This window comes from Xenopus laevis, chromosome 7L, assembly GCF_017654675.1.
Source record: "Xenopus laevis strain J_2021 chromosome 7L, Xenopus_laevis_v10.1, whole genome shotgun sequence".
Taxonomy (NCBI): domain Eukaryota; kingdom Metazoa; phylum Chordata; class Amphibia; order Anura; family Pipidae; genus Xenopus; species Xenopus laevis.
The window spans coordinates 47,002,981-47,026,633 of record NC_054383.1 but is presented as its reverse complement, the minus strand read 5'-3'; the positions used below and the strand labels follow the sequence as shown (position 1 = coordinate 47,026,633).

Here is a 23,653-nt window from a genome sequence, read left to right as displayed (position 1 = left end):
CTGCAATTAATATGAAGATTAAATGACATATAATCCATAATAAATATTGCATAATTAATATTATTGGCCAATTTATGCTGCAGATTGACATGGCTGCAGTTAGAAACAATTTGATACATTCAAGTTTTTTTTCCCGATTTTATTAAATTCAGTATTTTAGATTAGATTTTAATCATTTGAGTTTATTGAAAAATTTTGATTAATAGGCTTTCTTGTGTCATTTAGTAACTTAGCATGCTACAGAACTACATCACAACAAAGGATGGCAGAGTTCATTATATTGTAAATATGCAAGCAGAAACAGCAGTTTACGGTCTGTTATTAGTTTATATTCAATTTTATATGTATGAATTGTTGCCTTATGTGGCATAATGTCTCCCTAGAAATAGAGCAGGGATTATTATTATTATTTAAATATTTGAACAAACAGACCTAGAGCTGTTTTTCATGAAAACCTGGTGTTCATTAAAGCCATATACTATACAGTACACATTTGTTTAAAAAAACTAGGGGAAATTGTAATAGATTTAGCAATAAACTAGGTTCTGTGGTGTTCTGTTTCTTTATATACTTTATTGACTTCATCTGTCTGTAATGTATTGTACTTTAAATCTGTTGATCAATATTAAAGTCCAGTTCTAATTACTGCAATAATAGAATACATTTCCTTTTTTTGATTAATGGACTTCTTCATTCATGCTAAGTCAGGCTAGTGTTAAATCAAGATGAACTATAAATATTATAGGCTCAGAGAACTCACCATGTCACTCTGTCATTATAATATTCCACTGACGTTGCATGTTGTAATACGTTAGGCAGGTTGCACCTTATGATGCCAGAATTACAAGTTGTGAATACTTGAGCATTTATTTAAGAAAAAAAGTGATAATTTTAAAAATGTGATTTTGCCTATGTGGCTGGATTACTTATTATAAAACATCTGACAATGACATGTTCTTACATCAAAATATATAGTGTGTTGTGAGCACGGCTAAAACCAGATAAAGAAATCATCATTGTATCATTTCTGTTTTCAAAGTCTAGTTTGAAAAAAAAAAGGAAGTGCTTTTATGTATGACCTTAACTTAACTGTTTTAGAATTCTTCCATAAATATTTCACTATGGGCATAGCTATCAAAAACTGCAGAATTTGGATATATTTCAGTAATCAAAGTCCTGATGTTAATTATCACAGTAAAACAAAAATATAAGGGGACAGTTCATTTTTGATTTCAGTGATGAATAAAAGATAGAACAGAGCAGTTTCGTCTCTGTATTCATTGCCAAAGATTAATACTGACTGCTGCTTAGCTTTCCTTTGCATGTTATAAATTAAGAAGCAGAGATACTTGCCTTTAAATAAGTCTTTCCCAGCAAAGTCCTACCTTTTGTTTTAGCAACTAGATGAGCTTCAAAGGATAGCTCTTTGGAAACGGAGAATAAATATATAAAAATTAATTTACTATTTCAATTGGTTAAGTGAGAGCCATGTTCTTTTGTACTAGTAACTTACAAAAAACAGAAATAAAATGTTGTTCAGGTATGGGACCTGTTATCCTGGGACTCCTGGGTATGGGACCTGGGGTTTTCTGGGTAAGGGGTCTTTACGTTCTGTACTTTCCATAGTCTACTAAAAAAAACATTTAAGCATGATAGTTTTGCCTCCCATAAGGATTAATTATATCGGAAGAAGGAAATCATTTTAAAAAATGTGAATTATTTGATTAAAATGGAGTCTATGGGATATGGTATTCCTGTAATTTGGATCTTTAAAGATAATGGTTTCCGGATAACGGATCCCATACCTGTAGAGCTTATTTATGCATATATATTAAATAAAATCTGTTATTTTCATGGTTTCTCTATCATTCAAGCTTCAACAGTTAATTTTATATTCTATGAAATGCAAGTGAACATGGTGGGTTGTCTGTTCCTTTCATGAATTATATGGTATATATCCACTGATCTTTCAAATGAATCAGAAAATTGCTGGTATTATGTCTGTACGATGATAAACATATGTTTTGCAGAAACAATGTACAATTTGAAACAGTTGGTTTCAGCGACAGCTATAAAGCAAATGGTTTTTATTTTATTGTTGTGTCTGTACTGCATACCTATATTAATTTAAATTGAGAAAACAGAATCTGAGTTAGATGTCACATTTAATATGTGTATTAATGAAAAAAACTAAATTTTTTTAAAAAATTTTTTTTGATACATTTCTACTTGTGTATACTGTTCTTGAATACAAAAGTCACCCGTATATATATATATATATATATATATATATATATATATATATATATATATACTTACTTTATTATATATATATATATATATGGTATAAAGGATTCAATGAAATTTGACCCACCTTATGTATAAGACTTACTTTATTAGTTCAAGACTATGACTGCAAAGATTCAAGCCTAATAGTTTGGCCCCTTAACTCCCAACTGCTCTTACTGATGTCTGTGCCCTGTTTTCTTGCACGTTTCTCTGAGTTTGTTTACTAACAAGTGAATGTATAAAAATAACTGACTGAGCAGAAAGGTCACTAATATATGTCAAACAATAAGTAGAATGAATTAATATGTTTCAAACCACTGGAACATTAAATCAATCCATTTGATAACATATTACAAACTTTCAATTACTTGTACATTTGTTCTAATCTGGCTCAAATAGATTATGCAATGTTCCTTAAAATAATGGATTGGCAGTTAAAGGTAATGTCACACGGTGATTTCATGAACTTTTGTAGGTTTATGGGAGGCACAAGACCCTCAATCACTTTAAATGTCTAAGTTTGGATATGTAAGGAGGCCATACTCTCTGGTAAAGATAAATGATCATTCACATATATGTATATCTTACAATCTGCCGATACACCATGTGGTCATTGATGTGGTGCAGCAGCACATTACATTTTGCAACAGATAAAACCAACCCCCAACCCTATGCTTTTTTTGGTTATGGTTGGGAAAACAAAGTAACATGTATTCCCACCAGGATTGATATTATTGCCGGTGGAAAAGCAATTTCAGGAGATTAGTCACTCACGATAGAGCATATTCATCACAGGTGACTAATCTCAATGTGTGCCATCACCTTTACTGTTCCTTCAACCTTTTCTGTAGTTTCAGAGTCAAAAATAACATACAGGAAATTGATACTTTAATGCCTGAAATGTATACTATTTGTCTGAAACTTAACATGCTATTGGAATAGTATTCCACAGTTATGCCAATGCCAATTATTTAAAAATATACCTATGAGCCTTTTAACTGAATTAAGTGATATAAAACCTTGTAGGGTGATATTAGATCTAGGGTGTTATTTATCAAAGGTCAAGTTTGTGAGTTTTTTTTTTTCTACTTTGAATAAACTCACAACTCCAATATTTGCTTATCTATGAAAAACCCCAAAGTAAAAAATGTGATTGAAGGCAATCGGGGGGGGAGGAACTCATATTGATTGAGTTATTGATAAAAAAAACACCTTGAATACCTCGAATTGATTGAGTTTTTGAGCTCAAACCACCAAAAAAAAAACCAAAAGTCATGAAGGCTAAAAGCATCTTCAAATGGTTCAAGGGACCTCTGACATTGACTTTTACATGACCTGAACATGATTTAGTCAGAGTATTTTCAGATTCTGGCTTTTTGCAGCTTCGGTGCATTTCAAATCTCGAAAAAAAAACCTTGAAAAATTTGAATTTTTCAGGAAAAACACAACTCAAACTCACAGTCAAAAACTGATCATTTTAAACAGGTTTGTAGTAGACCAACTGCAATTGTCTATGTTGACATTTAATGTTAGACATTATGTTTTTAGATAGCTAAATACTTCCTTAAATAAATGAAGCATATCTGTTTTTTTTTTTTTTTGCAGGTTTCTAATTTGTATCTGTATGACAGTGTGCTCATGTTGGCCAATGCTTTCCATAGAAAATTAGAAGACAGGAAATGGCATAGTATGGCAAGTCTAAACTGCATGAGGAAATCAACAAAGCCATGGAATGGTGGTAGATCCATGCTGGATACTATAAAAAAGGTACATTTTTATAACCTGCTTAAACCCTAAATAGTGATATCTGCAGAAGCCACCAATGGGAAACATAGGATAAACTGTAGTATTGACTTTACTCTATGTTCAAATAATATTAATTCTGTATATAAAAGTGATCTACTTTTGGAAATACTAAGGATTTGGAGTTTCCATACAAGCTATGTTTTTATGTAACACCTTAAAGGAATTGTTCAGTGTGAAAATAAAAACTGTGTAAATAGATAGGCTGTGCAAAATAAAAAATGTTTCTAATATAGTTAGTTAGCCAAAAATGTAATATATAAAGGCTGGAGTGAACAGATGTCTAATAAAACAGCCAGAATCCAACTTCCTGCTTTTCAGCTCTATAACTCTGGGCTAGTCAGCGACTTGAAGGGGGGCCACATGGTACATTTCTGTTCAGTGAGTTTGTAATTGACCCTCAGCATTCAGATCAGATTCAAAAGCAACAGATATGACCCATGTGGCCCCCCCTCAAGTCTCTGATTGGTTACTGCCTGGTAACCAGGGTAACCAGTCAGTGTAAACCAAGAGAGCTGAAAAGTAGTGTTGTGACTGACGTGTTATACATGAAATCACTCCTGCCTTTATACATTACATTTTTGGCTAACTAACTATATTAGAAACATTTTTTATTTTGCACAGCCTGTCTATTTACCCAGTTTTTATTTTTATACTGAACAATTCCTTTAAGGCTACTAAAAATATTTAAACGTTTAAAAAAAGCACACGTGTCAAAAGTGAAGAAATAGTAGGGCACTATGGGAAATAGTAATGATATGTTTAGGAACCTGAATAAAAGGTTACCCAATAACTGATCCCACACATGGGACTCCTTGTTAAACCATATGTCTTTACGTAGGTTTGAATTTTTTTTAATATTGACAAGTGAGCATTTACCTGCAGCTTCATCCCATATCACTTATCTTGTAAGGTATCCTCTTTATCCTTTGTGCCTTATCTCATAAAAGTTATTTTAAACTTACAACATAAAAGACATTGTAACTGTTCTGTGATGAAGTCACTGGACTCATTGAACATGACAGTAAGGGGCGGATTTATTAAAGTTTGAAATTTTAGCTCAGCACAGTAAAATTAAACCACTTTCTATATATTGTTATGGAATTGGGAGGAGTATTTATCAATGGTTGAAATTTTGAATTTTTCATTTGACAAATATGACTGTTAAAATCCCCTGGAAATGAATTGCGAGTGGTGGAATATTATGGTGGAGTTCTAACTTCAAAAATCTGCCCCATAATGCTAATGTCATAGATTCTTATTTAAAGTATTGTGCTCATTTGCTCTTGTGTTTTACAATAATTATCAAAATGTATGTATGTAAGGACATTATGGCCTGGGAGTTTTCAATTTTATCAACAGTAGTTCTTTTTGAACATGCCAGATTTCTATAGAAATAGTCATTGGAACTTAAGTCAACATAGCCTTTTCTACGTACTAAAGGAAAATGTATGTTTAGCCTTTAAGAAAAGAACAGATACTTTCCAGGTAGCAGATTATACATACTTTGATACCAATGTATAAAGCAGCAAAATACAGATTATTCCGATTTTCATAAATTATTTTTAAAACTGACACTTTATTGCATATATTTAATTCTGATGCTGATTCAAAGCAACATCTCAGTTGAATTATAAAGAATATCACCATCAATTTTGACCAAAATAGTGCTGATTTTGCTTCAAAAGCTCAGACCTTCAAAATGTCATTATTTCCTAAGGGAGTACGAAGAATTTCTGTTTGTCAAAATGAGAGAAGGAGTCATCAATATTTCACTACTAGGCAATAATCTAGTCAAGGTCAATGAAATTAAATTGAAATAAAGGATTTTCAATGACATTTACGTTGATGACATTTTCACTACTACTTTGACAAATACTTTTTTTCCCTCCAACTTGAGTGGAAACTTTCTCAGGCTTTATAAATAGTATAAGATACACAGAAACCACTAACTTGCAAATAGAAAGGAACAACTAGTAGCTTTTACTACTGTTAGTAATTATTACTTTGCCACCTTTTTAAATAGCACCCTTACAGTTGGTTACTATTTTTAAATATAGTTTTTATTAAAGTTTAGCCATCTTACAAAAAATCAATACGAACAGAGGGAAAAGAGAAAAAAAAAAAGGAAATATTTATGAGAAAAGGGCATTCTCACAACATTTCTGGGAGTAGTTTAATTTCAATGGAGTAATTTAAACTGAATTTGTCTTGGTAGTTGGTTTGGCTGGAGAAGGTTGAAAGGTGTAGCATCCTAAAAGATTTATTTCTTAGTGGACATTCATACATTGGGATCTATTAATCTGAATTGGTCTTCCATACTACATTACTTTATCTGACTGAACATTCATATCATCAGTATAATCAATATCATTTGCTTCATTTATCATAATTTATTTTTTCTTATAGATTATATTTTTATATCCACACATGTTTTATCAACACTTGTTTTTATGAAAGGTAGGGAGTACTATCAGGTCATCATATTTGTCATGGACAGAATTTTTAAGAATATTTACTTTCCTGTAAAATGTTTAATGAAATTCTTTCTGAAGGTTGTAAATAGTTTATATATTTTACAATTACTGTATGTATGTAGGTGTTTTCAGTGCCTTTTTTAGGTTTTGTCCATCATGTACATTGTTAAAATGTTATGGATTGTTTAAACCGTTTTAGGATTGCTAGGCTCAGCAAACCGTACTCTGGTGACATGCGTTCTATATGCAGAATATTACTTATGTTATGTACATTGTGATGATAATATAAATCATGCCAAGTTCATCCAAGACCACGTAGTGCTGTCCTGTTTTCACACACACACACACACACACACACACACACACACACACACACACACACACACACACACACACACACACACACACACACACACACACACACACACACACACACACACACACACACACACACACACACACACACACCACACACACATGTATGGTGCAATGTTTAGCTAAGAGCACATATTTGCTACCCTGCTTTTATCCTCTTACCTCTATATCTATTATCCCTTTTTTTTCTTTTTGAACACTGCGTGCATACTTCCATTCTATTAAAGGGGTTGTTCACCTTTAAATTAACTTTTAGTATCAACTCCAAACAAAAAAAGGAAAGCACTGTTTATTAAACCATGGAAAAAACAGGTGGCTGAAGTCTAATTAGGCGTCCATTACACTTCAGCCACCTGTTTTTTAATGGTTTAATAAACATTGCTTTTTAATTTAATGGGCCCTTTTTTTTTTTTTTTTTGGATTTGGAATTAAGCAGTTGAGGAGCTCTGCATGGTTGAGGGTACACTGAATCCTCTGCAATCCCTCTGGGACAACTTGCAAAGGGAGCCAGTGTTGGTTTGTGTTGAACTGTTATTAACTGGGATTAATAAGACTGGGATTTGAATCGGAGAGGCCTGATTAGAAAGATGACCTCCATTTGAAAGCTGGAATGAGAGGAAGAAGTCAAAATATAAAAAAAAATGTAAAAAAGAAAAAAATTAAGGCCATTTGAAAAGTTTCTTAGAATTAGCCATTTATAACATACTAAAAATAAACCCTTTAAATGCCAGCAGAATTTCATTTGCACTCGGTGTCAGATGTTTTTGAACCATTTTGTGCTCTCTCTTTTTAGGGGCATTTTCTGAGGGGAAACTCTTAGTTTACCTAGGAAAACTATACATTGTTTTTTTCAGGAGAACCCAAGCTTTCTAAATCTGCCTCGTTTTTCATGTATTTCCACCTCTGCCAAAATATTTATTGTGCTGAACAACAAAAAAATTAAACATTCCTATTTTTCCTAATATATGAATTTATACCAGAAAAATATTTAATTTTACTCATGAAAATCCAACTGATTTGGAATTTTCCAAAAGTACACATTCTGATGAATATAAAGCAGGTAATTACATCTTTCTACTGCAAACTACCAAACTGCAAAGCTATGCTAAACATAACGCTGTTTTTCTGAAAATTGTCACAATGCTTGCATTTTACCCCATTATATACCCCACATTTCTTAGCCTACCAGCATAAAGCATCCTAAATATGAACTCTAGAGGTTTACTAAACAGTTTGATTATTTATTATTATTATTTATTTATTAACATGTATTTATATAGCGCCAACATATTGCATAGCACTGTAAAGTAAATGTGATTATACAACTACATCACATGAATTACATACATAGAACATATGGAGTAACAAACATCACAATCAATACAGGTACAAAAAGGTGAGGAAGGCCCTATGCATAGGCATACAATCTAAAGGGAAGGGAGTAATACACAAGGTGTGGGAGTGGGCAAGATCGAATTAAGTGGGTGAGAAATGTGGTATTGTATGTGGTGTTGCGTTTGGTAGTTAAGCAGAGTGAGGGTAGGCTTCTCGAAAGAAGTGCATTTTCAGAGATTTCTTGAAAGCAGAAAGGTTGGGAGAAAGTCGGACAGACCGTGGGAGAGAGTTCCAGAGGAGGGGTGCAGCCCTTGCAAAGTCTTGAATGCGAGCATGTGAGGAGGTAATGAGAGAAGAGTTGAGTAGCAGGTCAGTATAGGAGTGTAGTAAGTGATTGGGTGAGTATATAGAGATGAGTTCAGAGATGTAGGGTGGGGCAGAGTTATGAAGTGCTTTGAAAGTCAGTGTCATTAATTTGAATTTGATTCTGAAAGGTAACGGAAGCCAGTGCAGGGATTGACAGAATGTCGAGGCAGAGGAGGAGCGGTTGCTGAGGTGTATGAGCCTCGCAGCAGTGTTCATTATGGACTGGAGAGGTGACAGTCTCTGGAGGGAGAGGCCAATTAAAAGAGAGTTACAGTAGTCTAGATGCGAAATGATGAGAGAGTGGATAAGAATTTTGGAAGCGTCTTGGGTGATAAATGATCGTATTTTGGATATGTTCCTTAGGTGGAAGTGACATGATTTAATAAGTGACTGGATATGAGGAGTGAATGACAGGGCAGAATCTAGAATAACCCCAAGGCACCGGGCCTGGGGAGAGGGGGTGATAGTGGAATTGTTAACTATGATGGATACTTCCGGGATGTTACTGGTGTTAGTTGGAGGAAAGAGAACCATTTCAGTTTTAGAGAGGTTTAATTTAAGGTAGCGTTGCGACATCCAGGTAGAGATAGCGGACAGGCAGGAGGAGACGCGAGTTAGGAGTTCTGGGTTGAGATCAGGAGATGAGAGATAGATCTGAGTATCATCAGCATAGAGGTGGTAGTGGAAACCATATGAATGTATTAATTTGCCGAGGGAGGAAGTATAGAGGGAGAATAGTAATGGTCCCCGGACAGAGCCTTGAGGAACTCCAACAGAAAGAGGTAGGGGAGAAGATGATACTCCATTGAAGGAGACTGAAGGAACGATTGGTGATGTAAGAAGAGAAACAGGACAGGGCTTTGTCACGTAGGCCAAGCGACTGGAGGGACTGGAGAGGGTGAGCTACAGTGTCAAATGCGGCTGAGAGATCAAGAAGTATTAGTAGTGAGAAATTATTGTTGGCTTTAGCGGTTAAAAGGTCATTAGTCAGTCGAGTCAGGGCAGTTTCCGTGGAGTGTTGTGGCTTAAAACCAGATTGTAGGGGGTCCAGCAGGTTATTGTCAGAGAGGAATGAGGTTAGTTGGTTGTAGACTAGGCGCTCAAGTAGTTTAGAGATGAAAGGTAGCAGAGAGATAGGTCGGAGGTTGTCAAGATTGGAGGGATCAAGAGAGGGTTTTTTCATAATGGGGGTTACAAGAGCATGTTTTAGTTGAGAAGGAAACAGTCCAGTTGAGAGCGAAAGATTAAATAGGTGAGTTAAGGCTTTGATTAGACAAGGATTGGTATTGCGGAGAAGTTTTGAGGGAATTGGATCAAGCGGGCAGGTGGTAAGGTGAGAAGAGGCCAAAAGCTTTGAGACTTCCTCATCAGTGAAAGGGGTGAAGGAGCACAGGAGAGACTGGGGAGTGTGGAGGGAGGGTGGTGGAAGTCTAGGGGGGTTGAGTAGTGTAATGTCCCTTCTGATAGTGTCAATTTTGTTTTTGAAGTGCTCAGCAATGTCTCAGCAATGTCTTGAGCAGAGACAGATGTGCATGGAGGGGGTGGAGAAGGGGAAAGGAGAGTGTTAAAGGTGGAGAAAAGTTGTGCTGTTTTTTTAGAAAGGGAGTTAATGAGTGAAGTAAAGTATGTTTGTTTGGCTTGGAAGAGGCTGGTGTTAAAGGAGCTCAAGTGCACGTTAGTGTCTTTGCAGTGCTTTTGTATGTGCAGTATGCCAAGGTTGAAGTGGTTTGGGTCTAGAACGTCTAGTTTTTATAGGAGCAAGCTCATTTAGGGCAGTGGTGAGAGTACTATAGTAGACAGAGGTAGCCACATTAGGACATGAGATGGCTGAGATATTAGAGTGAAGAGAGTCAAAGGAAGAAGAGAGATGTGACACGTCTACAGCTTGCAAGTCATGGTAAGTACGTGTTTGGGGAATAGCAGGGGGTGAGGAGGGAGTTAGTGAGAGTTGAAATGTGAGCATATTGTGATCAGAGAGGGGAAATGGTGAGTTAGTAAAATTGGTGGTTGAACAGAGTCTGATAAATATGAGATCCAGAGCATTACCATTGGAGTTAGAGGGGGAGTCTGAGCACAAATATAAGCCTAGGGAGGAGGTTAGTGAAAGAAGTTTAGAGACAGAAGAGTTGTTAATGTTGTTAACGGGTATATTAAAGTCCCCTAATATGATGGATGGGATGTTAGATGAAAGAAAGTAAGGAAGCCAGGCAGCAAAGTTGTCCAGAAATTGTGCAGTTGGTCCTGGTGGTCCATATATAACAGCAATGCAGAGTGAAACAGGAGAAAAGAGCATCAAATGAGGAGAATGATAAAGAGGGAACAGGTGGAAGAACTTTAACAGTACAGCTGGGAGAGAGAAGCAAACCTACCCCACCTCCAGGTCTGTTACCAGGTCTGGGAGTATGAGTAAGGTGTAGGCCCCCATAGGACAGGGCAGCAGGTGAGGCGGTGTCAGTAGGAGAAAGCCAGGTTTCAGTAAGTGCAAGTAGGTTAAAGTAATTTGCAATGAAATGGTCGTGTATAGCGGTGAGCTTGTTGCAAACAGATCTGGCATTCCAGAGAGCACATGAAAGATTAACTGGGTTTTTGGGTATAGGAGTAAGAGTTCTGTACTGTTTGAATTTGCTCCGGAGAGAAGGAGCTCGTGGTTGTGATATAACTGGGATGGGGTAAGGGCCAGGGTTTGGGGAAATGTCCCCAGCTGCCAGCAATAGAAAGGAAAGGTGCCCAATATGCATAGATTTACCAAACTATGTGGCATACAGAGACCCCAAAATCCAAATAGTGCATATGCATTTTCATGTATGACACTCTGGCTACTGCAATATAAGCACCCAGTATGTGTATGATGTGCCATAAGATCCCCTAACAGTTTGGAGACCCTAGAAAACCACATATTTTCCTTAAGTACACATTCTGATGAATCTAAAATGGGTAAATATGTATTTCTAATGCAAACTACCAAACTGCAAAGCTATGCAAAAGATAACACTTTTTATGAAATTTCTGAAAATCATCACAAAGTTTGCATTTTGCCCCATTGCACTCTATACCCCACATTTAATAATGTACCAGCAAAAGGCATCCTAAATATGAACACCATGGGTCAATAGAACAGTTTGATCCCCAATATGCATAGATTTACCAAACTTTGTGGCATCTAGAGACCCCCAAAGCCAAATAGTGCATATGAATTTTCGTATATGTGTGTGTACACTTTGCAAAATGTGTGTACATGTGTGTGTGTATGCAAGTATGTGTGAGTGTTTTCAATGTGTCAAACCCCCCCGATCCTGATCCCCCCTGAAATTTGTAAGTGTAAGTTGTAATAATAGTATAAAAAGTTTGTGTTTGTGTGTGTTTACACTAATATGTGGGGTTGCAGGCAACAGATCAGTCCTCTACAATATGGTACGGCTGGAGGCGCAGGAGGAAGTTGTCCAAAGAAGATCCTTGTCCGGGGTCGCTGCTAGTGGGGAGGCAGAAGTTCGATTTAAATAATGAACACTGGTTGATAGCAGTAAATATTGGAGTTCTCAGGTCTCAGAAAGTATAAAAACTCACCAATTACGAGAAGATGTCCAGGTGAACCGCCCTGAACCTTCAGCTGAGGGAGCGGATAAACTGTGTATACAATGGAGCATGTACTTCCAAAGACCAATCTTCCAGACAGACTTGTAAAATAATTAATTAGTTTATTTCGGTACACATGGATACAGCCTTATGCGTTTCGTATCTTTAGGATAATAATATAATATATATATATATAGAACTGGAAATGCCGGCACAGCACGTATACTGGTATATGGTGCCTGGGTGCAGAGCTATGTATTAGTATTTACAATGGCTCAAAAGAAGCTAGCACACACAAGACTTATGGAGAAAAATATATATATATTCACTCACAGATGTAGGCGCATTGTCAATAATATTAAAGCTAAAAGGGGTGGTTCACCTTTAAGTAAACTTTTAGTTTGTAATATAATGGCCAATTCTAATCAACTTTTCCAGTTTTATTATTTGCCTTTTTCTTCTGACTCTTTTCAATCAATTGGGCGTCGCTGACCCCATCTAAAAATCAAATGCTCTGTAAAGATACAAATGTATTGTTATTGCTATTTTTTATTTCTCATTATATTCCATATAATGCAAATTGCAGAGCTGCTGAATTAAAAGAATTAAAAGATAAATAACTCAAAAACCTTAAATAATAAAAAATGAAAACCAATTGCAAATAGCCTCAGGATATCACTCTCTATATCATACTAAAAGTTAACTCGAAGGTGAACAACCCCTTTAAGTAAAATTATCAATAACACATTGACAAGACAATACATTTTCCTTGTAATATTACAAGTTAATCAGATAATGTTTACAATAGATTGAAAACATTATGTAAAATATGAGTATTTCAATTACTTTTTAAGAAGCCAAAGACATTTTTAATTTTTTTCCTTTTTAAATCTTTATTTTTATTAAGGGTCGTATTACAGGATTAACTGGGATTATGGAGTTTAAAGAAGATGGAACCAATCCTCACGTCCAATTTGAAATTCTTGGAACAAGTTACAGTGAAACTTTTGGCAAAGATGTGAGAAGGGTAAATATGAACATTTTATTCATTACTGGGTTTTTGTTTATTGTAATGTGCAGTATTTTGTCAATTTTGGAGTCTATGATCATCCCTGGAAATATAGTAAGTATTGTAAAAATATTTTCCCACAATAAATCAAAAATGTAAATCTTACATCAGTTGTCTCTACATTCTCTACATCTATCTATCTATCTATCTATCTATCTATCTATCTATCTATCTATCTATCTATATATCTATCTATCTATCTATCTGCAAGTCACTTGCAGTTCCAATTACCAACTAACCTGCATAAACAGCATTATGTTTACCATCCAATGGCTTTTTTAACTTTACTCACCATCGTTGTGGAAATAGTACTATGGGTTAGTAAAGATGTTAATGTTTCCCAAAAATGTTATACATGTTTGTTCCTGAAGCATGCTAATAATTGATTATCTAATCATCATTTTCCAGTATCATTAATACCACTCAGATGAAAACCATAGAGCTCCCTCATTTTCATAGATACATATCATAATAATGACCCATTCAATGTGCATGCTCAGAGTCTGTCAATCCACTAGATAGTTTGAGGATGCACCTGTACTTTTTCAAAAGCTTATAAACCATATTATTATATTAATTATTGCAGAGGTAAATTATCTAAAGTATTATGTAAAAAAATGTGTCAGTCAGTAAGTATAAACTGTGTATACAAGTATATTACATACTATTTGCATTTGCAAGCACAAGCGGCTTCACTAGCAACACATTTGGCTCTCTTGCTAAGGCAGAGCAACAGATTTATTCAGATGGATTCATGCAATGAATATTTATATGACCTGCTCTGTTGAGTTGTTTTGAAAAGGCATTAAAAATAATCTGCATTATTGCGGCATGCATTAATGATGGAAAGTCTGAATGTGGTAGAGAAGATAGTAAAAGCAGCTCTATTTTTAGAACCGTCCCAAATTAGAATTCTTGGAATGTTTAAAACTGTAAATGTAAATAATAAATGAAATTTGAAATTATATGCATTGACACCATCATGTTTTAAGAAGATTTTTTAATGTGTGATATACATGGTTTATTTTTCTTAAGCAAGGTTCCCATGAGGGGCAAAAATGTTGATGAAATAAACCAATATTTAGAAGGTCACTTTAAATAAAAGTTATTTAAACCATAGGCAGCTCCATCCAAGAGGGAGGGTTAGGGAAGGCTCCTAGGATTTACACCTCCCACCCCCTACCTGCCCTGTAGTAGTTCTTTCTAATCAAACCTTTGTAATAAACTGTTCTTACTATAAGAGCCTAATATACAAGCAGCAACCATAGAAAGGATTGTTTATGATTGCCTCATTATAAATTAGCTCTGCAAATTACAGGGTAGGGAATAAGGATAAAAAACTAAAACATGATCTATTATACCCTAGTATTTAACTGTTTTTTTTTTTATTTAAATTACAAGCAGAATACATAAGAACATGCTCATTACCTTAATTTAAACACTGGTATGTGTTGCTCCTTTAAAATAACTATTTAACTTGTTATACTTAAAGGGGTGGTTCACCTTTACTGTAAGTTAACTTTTGGTATGTTATAGAATGGCTAATTCGAAGCAACTTTTCAATTGGCATTCATTTTTTATTTTTATAGGTTTTGAATTATTTCCCTTCTTCTTCTGACTCTTTCCACCTTTCAAATGGGGTCCATTAAACACAAATGCTCTGTAAGGCTACAAATTTACTGTTATTGCTACTTTTTTTTTTTTACTCATCTTTCTATTCAGGCCCTCTCCTATTCCATTATTGTATTCAAATCAATGCATAATTGCTAGGGTAGTTTGGACTCTAGCAACCAGATTCAACCAGATTGCTGAAATTGCAAACTGGAGAGCTGCTGAACAAAAAGCTAAATATAAAAAAAAAACACAGCTAATAAAAAATGAAAAGCAAATGCAGATTGTCTCAGAATATCATTCTCTACATCATACAAAAAGTTAATCTAAAAGTGAACAACCTTTTGAAAACAAATTACTGAGGGTGATGTTTGCCTGCCTGTGGATTTTTTAGTTTAAAGTTGATTTTTGTAATTCAATAGTAACTTTAAAGATGTCTTTGAATAATGCAACATTATTTGTGTGTGTATATGTACTGTACACACAAAAACACACACACACACATGCACAAAAAATACACACACACACACACACACACACACACACACACACACAATGTACCCAGTTTAGTTAATGCAGAATGGGTCCTTTTGAAATAAGCTACTTTTTAATCAAATGAAAATGCTATGAGGAAACAAAATACACTTGCCATCTCTGCTTAATATGCACCATTTACTGACAGTTGTAAAGGGATTTACTGGACCTAAAAGGAACAGTATTCCAAAGTAATTAAAATATAATATATTGTTCCCTGCACTGGTAAAACTGGTGCATGTGCTTCAGAAAGCCTATTATAGTTTATATAAACAAGGTGCTGCCAAGGTGTAGCTAGGGGGACAGCCCTTAAATTGCTGCCCACATGGCTATACAGCAGATTGTTTAAATAAACTATTATATAGTATATTATATTTTAATTACTTTGGAACACTTACATTTTTTGGTGTTACTGTTCCTTTAACAGTATAGAGACAACTGAACAAACTAGAAATGATTACATTGTCAGATTGACCTTTTCTAAGCAACACTTGTTTATTTGTGCCGATGCACAGTGACACCAGCCTGAACTCAGTAACTTCATTCCCACTGGTATTTATACATTGTTAAACAATAGAAAAGATTTTGAGTTACTGCAATTATCTATAAACAACAGATAAAAGGACATCTTAGATGTGTAGCAGCCACTTTTGTGCCAAAAGCCTTTAATTCTAATGATAATTGATAATAATTAAAACATATTGGTATGTTATACATAGGCTTTTAGTCTGCAGTAATATTATTCTGTAATCAGAATTTGGGTTGCAGTGACACATCGAGGGGAAGTGAGATATTTGTCTGTACTCTAAGGACCAGGTGTGGTCAAAGAATTTAAAAATTACAACTAGCAATAAAGGTTGAATATCTCTTTATTTCATGCCAAGTTCTTACTGGGTTTTGTTGTTCAATAGCAATACATCATTGTTATAAAAAAAATTGTGGTTCAGCTACAGAGGATGCTAAGAATTGTGATCCAGAGAGAAGAAATTCCAACACCATTAGTAACAGTGTTCACATAATTTTCATTAATAGGTAATCTGCTCTGTTTCTTTTTTAATTATTTGGGTTATGGAACACAGTATAGTTATTGCTGTTATTTTTCACTAAAAAATTACAATCTTAGACACCTAGCGCAGATTTATCAAGGGTCGAATTTCGAAGTTAAAAATACTTCAAAATTTGACCATCAAATTGAAATACTTTGGGGCCGATGCATCAAGGGTCGAATATCGAGGGTTAATTAACCCTGAATATTCGACTGGGGAATGAAAATCCTTCGACTTCGGGGGGCGTGGCTAACCATGTAACTGGCTGCACGCACAATCTAAGAGCTCCGTGCTTTCGACTTGAAATTCCCGAATTTTAGCATACATAAGCGAACATTTCCTAAAGCTCGGGTTATCATCATCTATCTGGGAAACCCCGCTATCTCAAGAATGGGTAAGAAAAGGCTAAAAGACCCAAAAGCTACACTTTCCCCATATCTGCATCGTACACCAGGCCTTGGGCCTCGGCATGCGGGACAAGATGGCGCCGATGCCTCACCCCCAGCTTTAGACGCTCCGAGCGCCCGACCATCTCCTTCACTCTCACCGAAGGACCTTCACTGGGAAGACGGAGAGGGTTCTAGTGAGCTTACCCCGCAGCCGGAGGACCCTGATATGGAAGTTGGCGACGAACCGCTAACCGCTCAGGTACTGCGCACGCAGCTAACGCATTTACAAGTCCAACTGACTGATACAATCACACAGGCAGTAAAAGCAGCAGTAACAATAGCGGTTAAAGATTTGCAAAGGGATATTACCGAAATCGGAGAACGTACTGATAAACTTGAAACATTTACTGATGAAATAGCACAAAAGCTAGCAAACATGGAGGAGGAAAATTTTATTTTAAGAGACGAGGTCACGCAGCTACAGGACCACTGTGAGGACTTAGAGAACCGGTCACGGAGGCAGAACCTCAGATTTAGGGGAATACCAGAGAACATTACTTCGGGGGATCTCCCTTGTTTTTTGCAGGAGTTTTTCACATCCTTATGCCCAGGTCTTCCACCAGACCAATGGCGGTTAGATCGAGCTCACAGATCTTTAGCAGCAAGGCCACCGGACACCAAGCCACCTAGAGATGTGATTGTTAAATTTCATTATTACGAAAGCAAGGAAGCCCTACTAACCAACACTAACGCAGTGGACTTCCGCAACATCAAAATTCAAGTTTATGCTGATTTGTCCCCAACCACTCTAGCTAAGAGACGTGAACTGTGCCCAGTTACTCAAGCTTTGAGAAATCAAAAGATCCCTTACAGATGGGGTTTTCCGTTTAAGTTGATGGTCACTCATAAGGGAACTACTCATACGCTGCACCATCCACGCAATGGAAAGAAATTTCTAACCTATTTGGGCCTGCGATTGGGAGACTTAGAGTCAGCGGAAAAACCGAGACACATTACCCCACCTTTGAGTCCACAGTGGTCAAAAACCTCAAACTCACCACAAGCACCAAGACTTGCTCTGACACCCTCACCGAGATGAAAAACGCTCCGTGGAATTCTTTCCCAGATTGCATAGCCATGAGGCTGAATACATGTCATGGCACTGGCTCAGACTTAAAAGTCAGTTTACTAAGTGTGTAAACACTCTACCCCCGCTAAAGGAGCCTATTGTGCACCTTTTTCCTCTCTGATTGGTTAAACTGAGAGGGAGTCAATATTTTTTCCTGTACAAAAGGATGGAGGCCCTTGGATCTCTCCAGGGCCCACCATCCCTTTCCCTCCCTGAAGGACAGGGGGATATAATCAAGGTTCATTTGCAGGTTTTATTTTGGATGCTTTTTGTTTCAGTTATGGTTACACAATGTAAATGTTTCTTCTTTATTCTTGATAGCTTTACACTGATGTCGAGCGTGCCAGCTCTGTTGTATTATAATGATGTTACTGGAGGAGGAGTCTTTTCAATCGTAAAATGTGTCAATTCTCTAATGTTTATTGGGAAAACATCTCAGATTTACAATAGCCTGCAAGGAAAACGCATTGTCTATGGCTAAGATAATATCCATAAATGTTAAAGGTTTAAATAGCATAAGAAAAAGATATTTAGTGACTAAAGAATTAAGGGATCTGAAAGCAGACATAGCATTTATTCAGGAAACTCATTTCCAAAAAACAGGCCCCCAAAGACTATACTCAAAATACTATCCCACAGCTCTGTATGCTTCAGGACCAATTAAAAAAGCAGGTGTAGCCATATTAATACATAAGGAATGCCCATTGACGATTGAAGGGACTCACTCTGACCCAGAAGGCCATTTTTTGATCTTGAAAGGAAAATATGCGGATGTTCCTATACAGCTAATCAATATATATATGCCTGGTAAGCATAAGATGCGATTTTTGAGGAAAATATTAGAAACTAGTTTGTATGATCCACAGATACTCACTGTATTAGGGGGGGATTTCAATTTAGTTTATTCACAACATTGGGACAGGTCGCACCCCTCTATAGACCACAACATGCAAACACATTCAGTGGAATTTCGGAAGTTCCTACGTCAAAATTCCTTTTTTGACTCCTGGAGAATTAATCATCCCACACAACGCCAATATACTTACTATTCGGCGGCACATAAAGTGCACACCCGAATAGATTATCTGTTTATCTCGCATCCTTGTTTGCACTTACAGTTCAATACTGACATAGCACAAATCACTTGGTCTGACCATGCCCCCATTAGCTTGCAAATATATATAACTAAATTACCCCCCAAAGATCCTCACTGGCGGCTGAATGAGACGTTGTTACATGATCCAGAGATCTTTCGCAAGATGGAAGCACATTTACAGGAGTACTTCCAGCTTAACAAAGACTCTGTTTCCTCTTTAACGACCCTATGGGAAGCGCATAAGGCAACCATGAGAGGCCATTTCATTGCAACATCCTCATATAGGATAAAACTATCCCGACAGTCACAACATACAGTGCAGTTAAAACTACAGGAACTAGAAAGACAGTATAATATTCATAAGACAGAAACCCTGCTGAATCAACTAATCTCCCATAGGAAACAATTAGCAGACATTAAACATCAGGGGGTTGAAAAAGCGCTTATATGGACCAGGCAAACATATTATGAGAAGGGAGACAAACAACACACTTTACTGGCTAGGAAACTGAAAGATCAGACTATGCAAACTAGAATCACTTCTATCCGCACGGATTCAGGGCACTTGACGTACAATCCTAGCCAAATAGGGGACCAATTTAGGACCTTTTACTCTAAACTATATAATCTAGATCCTAATCAGTTGTCTCAAAATCAATCACATTTGCAACAAGATATATCAGATTTCTTACTCAATACAGATATACCTAAATTCAATGCTGAGGACTTGGATCAGCTTAATCGAGATATAACACCGGAGGAAGTCCTATCCACTTTAAAACATTTACCCAACGGTAAAGCGCCAGGACCAGATGGCCTCCCTTATAGTTATTATAAATTGTTTAAACATATTTTGATGCCATACCTTATTCCCCTATTTAATGGATACCTGCAAGGGACACCCATCCCAGCCACTAACCTTACATCATACCTTACTCTGATCCATAAAGAAGGAAAAGATCCTCAGTCCTGCTCCAACTACAGACCCATAGCTTTGCTTAATTCTGATCTAAAACTCTTCTCTAAAATACTGGCAAATAGACTAGCCCCAATCCTACCGAAAATCATACACAATGATCAAGTAGGGTTTATAAAGGGTAGGCAAGCGGGAGATAATATTAGGCGGACAATAGATCTTATTGAAATAGCTAATGAAAGGAATAGCCAAATGTTAGTTTTAAGTCTTGATGCGGAAAAGGCTTTCGACCGCCTGAGCTGGCCTTATCTGTTTTCCTTATTACAGCATTTGAACCTAACAGGCCCTTTCTTATCTGCACTTAGAAGCCTATACAGCACTCCAACTACCTATCTTAAACTCCCAGGTCAAACAAATAAACCAATATTAATTAGTAATGGAACCAGACAGGGCTGCCCATTATCACCCCTATTATATGCATTAAGTATTGAACCGTTAGCGAGCTATATCAGGAACAGCCCAGACATCTCAGGGGTCACACTAGGAGATAACGAATTCAAAATTGCATTATTTGCTGATGATGTCCTGCTGACTTTAACTCAACCTCATATCTCTCTCCCAAACTTACATGCGGTATTAACAAAATATGGGTCATTCTCAGGCCATAAACTTAATTTGGGCAAAACGGAAGCCCTACCCTTGAACATTCCACCTGACAGATTGGGGCTTATGAAGGTTGATTTTAATTACAAATGGAAAACTACCTCAATTACATATCTAGGGACACAGATAACCCCTACTTATTCAGATTTATATAAATGCAATTATATCCCATTGATGCAAAAGACAAAAAAATTACTGTCAAAGTGGGCTGGTCACACTCTATCTTGGTTTGGTAAAGTGGCCTCTATAAAGATGAGCATCTTACCTAAGTTTGTATATTTGTTCGAGACTTTACCAGTAGCAGTCCCTCATAAGGCACTTAAGGAAATTCAATCCATGTGTCATCAATATATATGGAACAACCATAGACATAGGATATCCCGGCAGATAATGACTTCATTGACAGACAAAGGCGGTCTGGGGGTCCCCTCCTTTGCAAAATATTATGAAGCTTCCCAACTGAGACAACTACTGGCATGGTCACACTGGGACTCTTATTCAACATGGGGACAAATAGAAAGTCTTTGGCATGGGAAGGAACATCTTAACTCGCTAATATGGACACCTACACGAACCTTGATACCCACGACAGACTTACTCTCCTCTACTAAAATTACACTGCAGGTGTGGAGCAGGCTCAAGTGGAAATTGAAACTCTCATCAGCTGCGCCTCTGGGCATGATATACCTCAATAATGCCTTATTCGCACCAGGACAGTCTCCAGATTTTTGCTCCAGATGGCACGAAACTAAACTACATACTATTAGTGATTTACTGGATCCAGTGACTAAAAAGATCTTGCCTTTTGCGGATATGATCAAGATTGCACCCCAAGTGCGCCTACAATTATTCGAATATTTTCAACTTCGACATTTTGTGGCCCCATATAGCGCAGCTGCTCAATCGACAGGCCCTACAGAATTTGAGAAATTAGCCAGAGCTGGTTTACCACAAAAAGGTTTAATTTCCAGGATATACAAAATATTGCAGGTGACCTCAATAAACCATTCATACATGCTGAAATGGAACAATGTACTGCCACAACCACTAACAGAAGCAGAATGGAGCTCTATTTGGCAAAATGCTAAGGGTATGGTGACGTGTGCAAAACAAAAAGAAAATATTTACAAAATAATGATGTTCTGGTACCATACTCCTCAACAGCTAAATAAATTTTTCCCAGATCATCCAGCCACTTGCTGGAGAGGATGTGGGAATGTAGGTTCACTGGACCATATTTTCTGGACCTGCCCGGTAATACAGCTATATTGGGATGAAGTGACGAAACTTCTCAGCCTGGTTCTGGGCCAACCTATCCTAAAGGAATTATCAACATTCTTACTGGGCAAACCTTTTCCCAAAATGAAAAGGAAGACACAAAAATTGATTAATCATATACTAACTGCGGCCCGGCTGGCAATTGCTGCAAAATGGAAGAAACCTCACTCACCAACCGTGACAGAAGTAATCACTAGAGTTGACTCTAACAAAATTTTTGAATCTAGAATATCTTATATCCATAATACTATGCCACAGTTTACAGAAATATGGATGCCATGGGAGTTACGTAATCAGAACTAGATGGACTATAGTTAGGGGATTGACATTTCATAAGGCTTAGATGTTCTGATTCCATAACTACTGAGTTCTAAGATGTATCATTATGTCTTCAACTGTATAATCAGAAATATGCTGGCACGCTCATATAACGTATATTGCATTGTTCATGTTATATAACATACTTAAGATATGTCTGAAACTATTGCAATAAAAATATAAGTTACAAAAAAAAAAGAAAATCCTTCGACTTCGAATATCGAAGTCGAAGGATTTTGTGCAAAAACGATTAAATCCTTCGAATCGAACGATTCAAAGGATTTTAATCCAATGATCGAAGGATTATCCTTCGACCAAAAAAATTTAGCCAAGCCTATGGGGACCTTCCCCATAGGCTAACATTGGGTTCGGTAGCTTTTAGGTGGCAAACTAGGGGGTTGAAGTTTTTCTTAAAGAAACAGTACTTCGACTATCAAATGGTTTTTAGTTCGAATCCTTTGATTCGAAGTCGTAGTCGAAGGTCGAAGTAGCCCATTCGATGGTCGAAGTAGCCCAAAAAACACTTCGAAATTTTAAGTTTTTTTTACTTCGAATCCTTCACTTGAGCTTGGTGAATTGGCCCCTTTGACTTCGAATATCGAATTTGGCTATCCTGTGGTCGAAGTAAAATCGTTTGATGGAAAAATTAAAGAAGATTAAAATTTCAGCGATCAATCGAACGATTTTACTTCGACTACAAAAAAATGTAAAAAATGCTGTAGAAGGTCCCCATAGGTTAACATAGCACTTCAGCAGGTTTAATTTGGCGAAGTATTGAAGTCGAAGTTTTTTAAAGAGACAGTACTTCGATTATCGAATGGTCAACTAATCAAAGTATTTTTACTTTGAATCAAATTCGAAGTCGTAGTAGCCTATTCGATGGTCAAAGTATCCAAAAAATTACTTGAAGTTTTTTTCTTCACAAATTCACTTAGACCCTTAGTAAATCTGCCCCCTAGTGTACAATTAGCTTTAGTTATTTTGAGCAAAAAAGTATGTGACCTGTTATCCAGGATGCTCAGGGTTTTCTGGATAAGGAATCTTTCCTTAATTTGCATGTACATACCTTAAGTGTGCTGAAATAAAATTTTAACATTAAGTAAACCCAATAGGATTTTTTTGCCTCCAATAAAGATTATTTATATCTTAGTTGGGGTCATGTACAAGCTACTGTTTTATTATCACAGAGAAAATGGACTAGTTTTTAAAATTGTTAATTATTTGATGATGGCCTTGATGGGAGATAGGAGATGGCCTTCTCATAATTCATAGCTTTCTGGATAATGGGTTTCCAAATAATTGATCCCATACCTGTACAACCTCTTTAATGTTTAATGTTGCATTGTTTGACTATTTTAGATACTGTAGCAAAATATCGCTATTGCT

The 23,653-nt window shown here is 36.4% G+C and overlaps 1 protein-coding gene across 4 annotated transcripts in view; it reads left to right on the top strand.

The window, feature by feature from the left end:
- Positions 1-23,653, top strand: part of grid1.L (glutamate receptor, ionotropic, delta 1 L homeolog) — a 571,429-nt gene that overhangs the window by 454,294 nt on the left and 93,482 nt on the right. For all 4 annotated transcript variants that reach the window (XM_041568909.1, XM_041568907.1, XM_041568908.1 and 1 more), the window contains 2 exons: positions 3,895-4,056; positions 13,126-13,245. In XM_041568909.1, the coding sequence (XP_041424843.1) occupies positions 3,895-4,056; positions 13,126-13,245 (282 nt within the window). The remainder of the gene's footprint in view (positions 1-3,894; positions 4,057-13,125; positions 13,246-23,653) is intronic.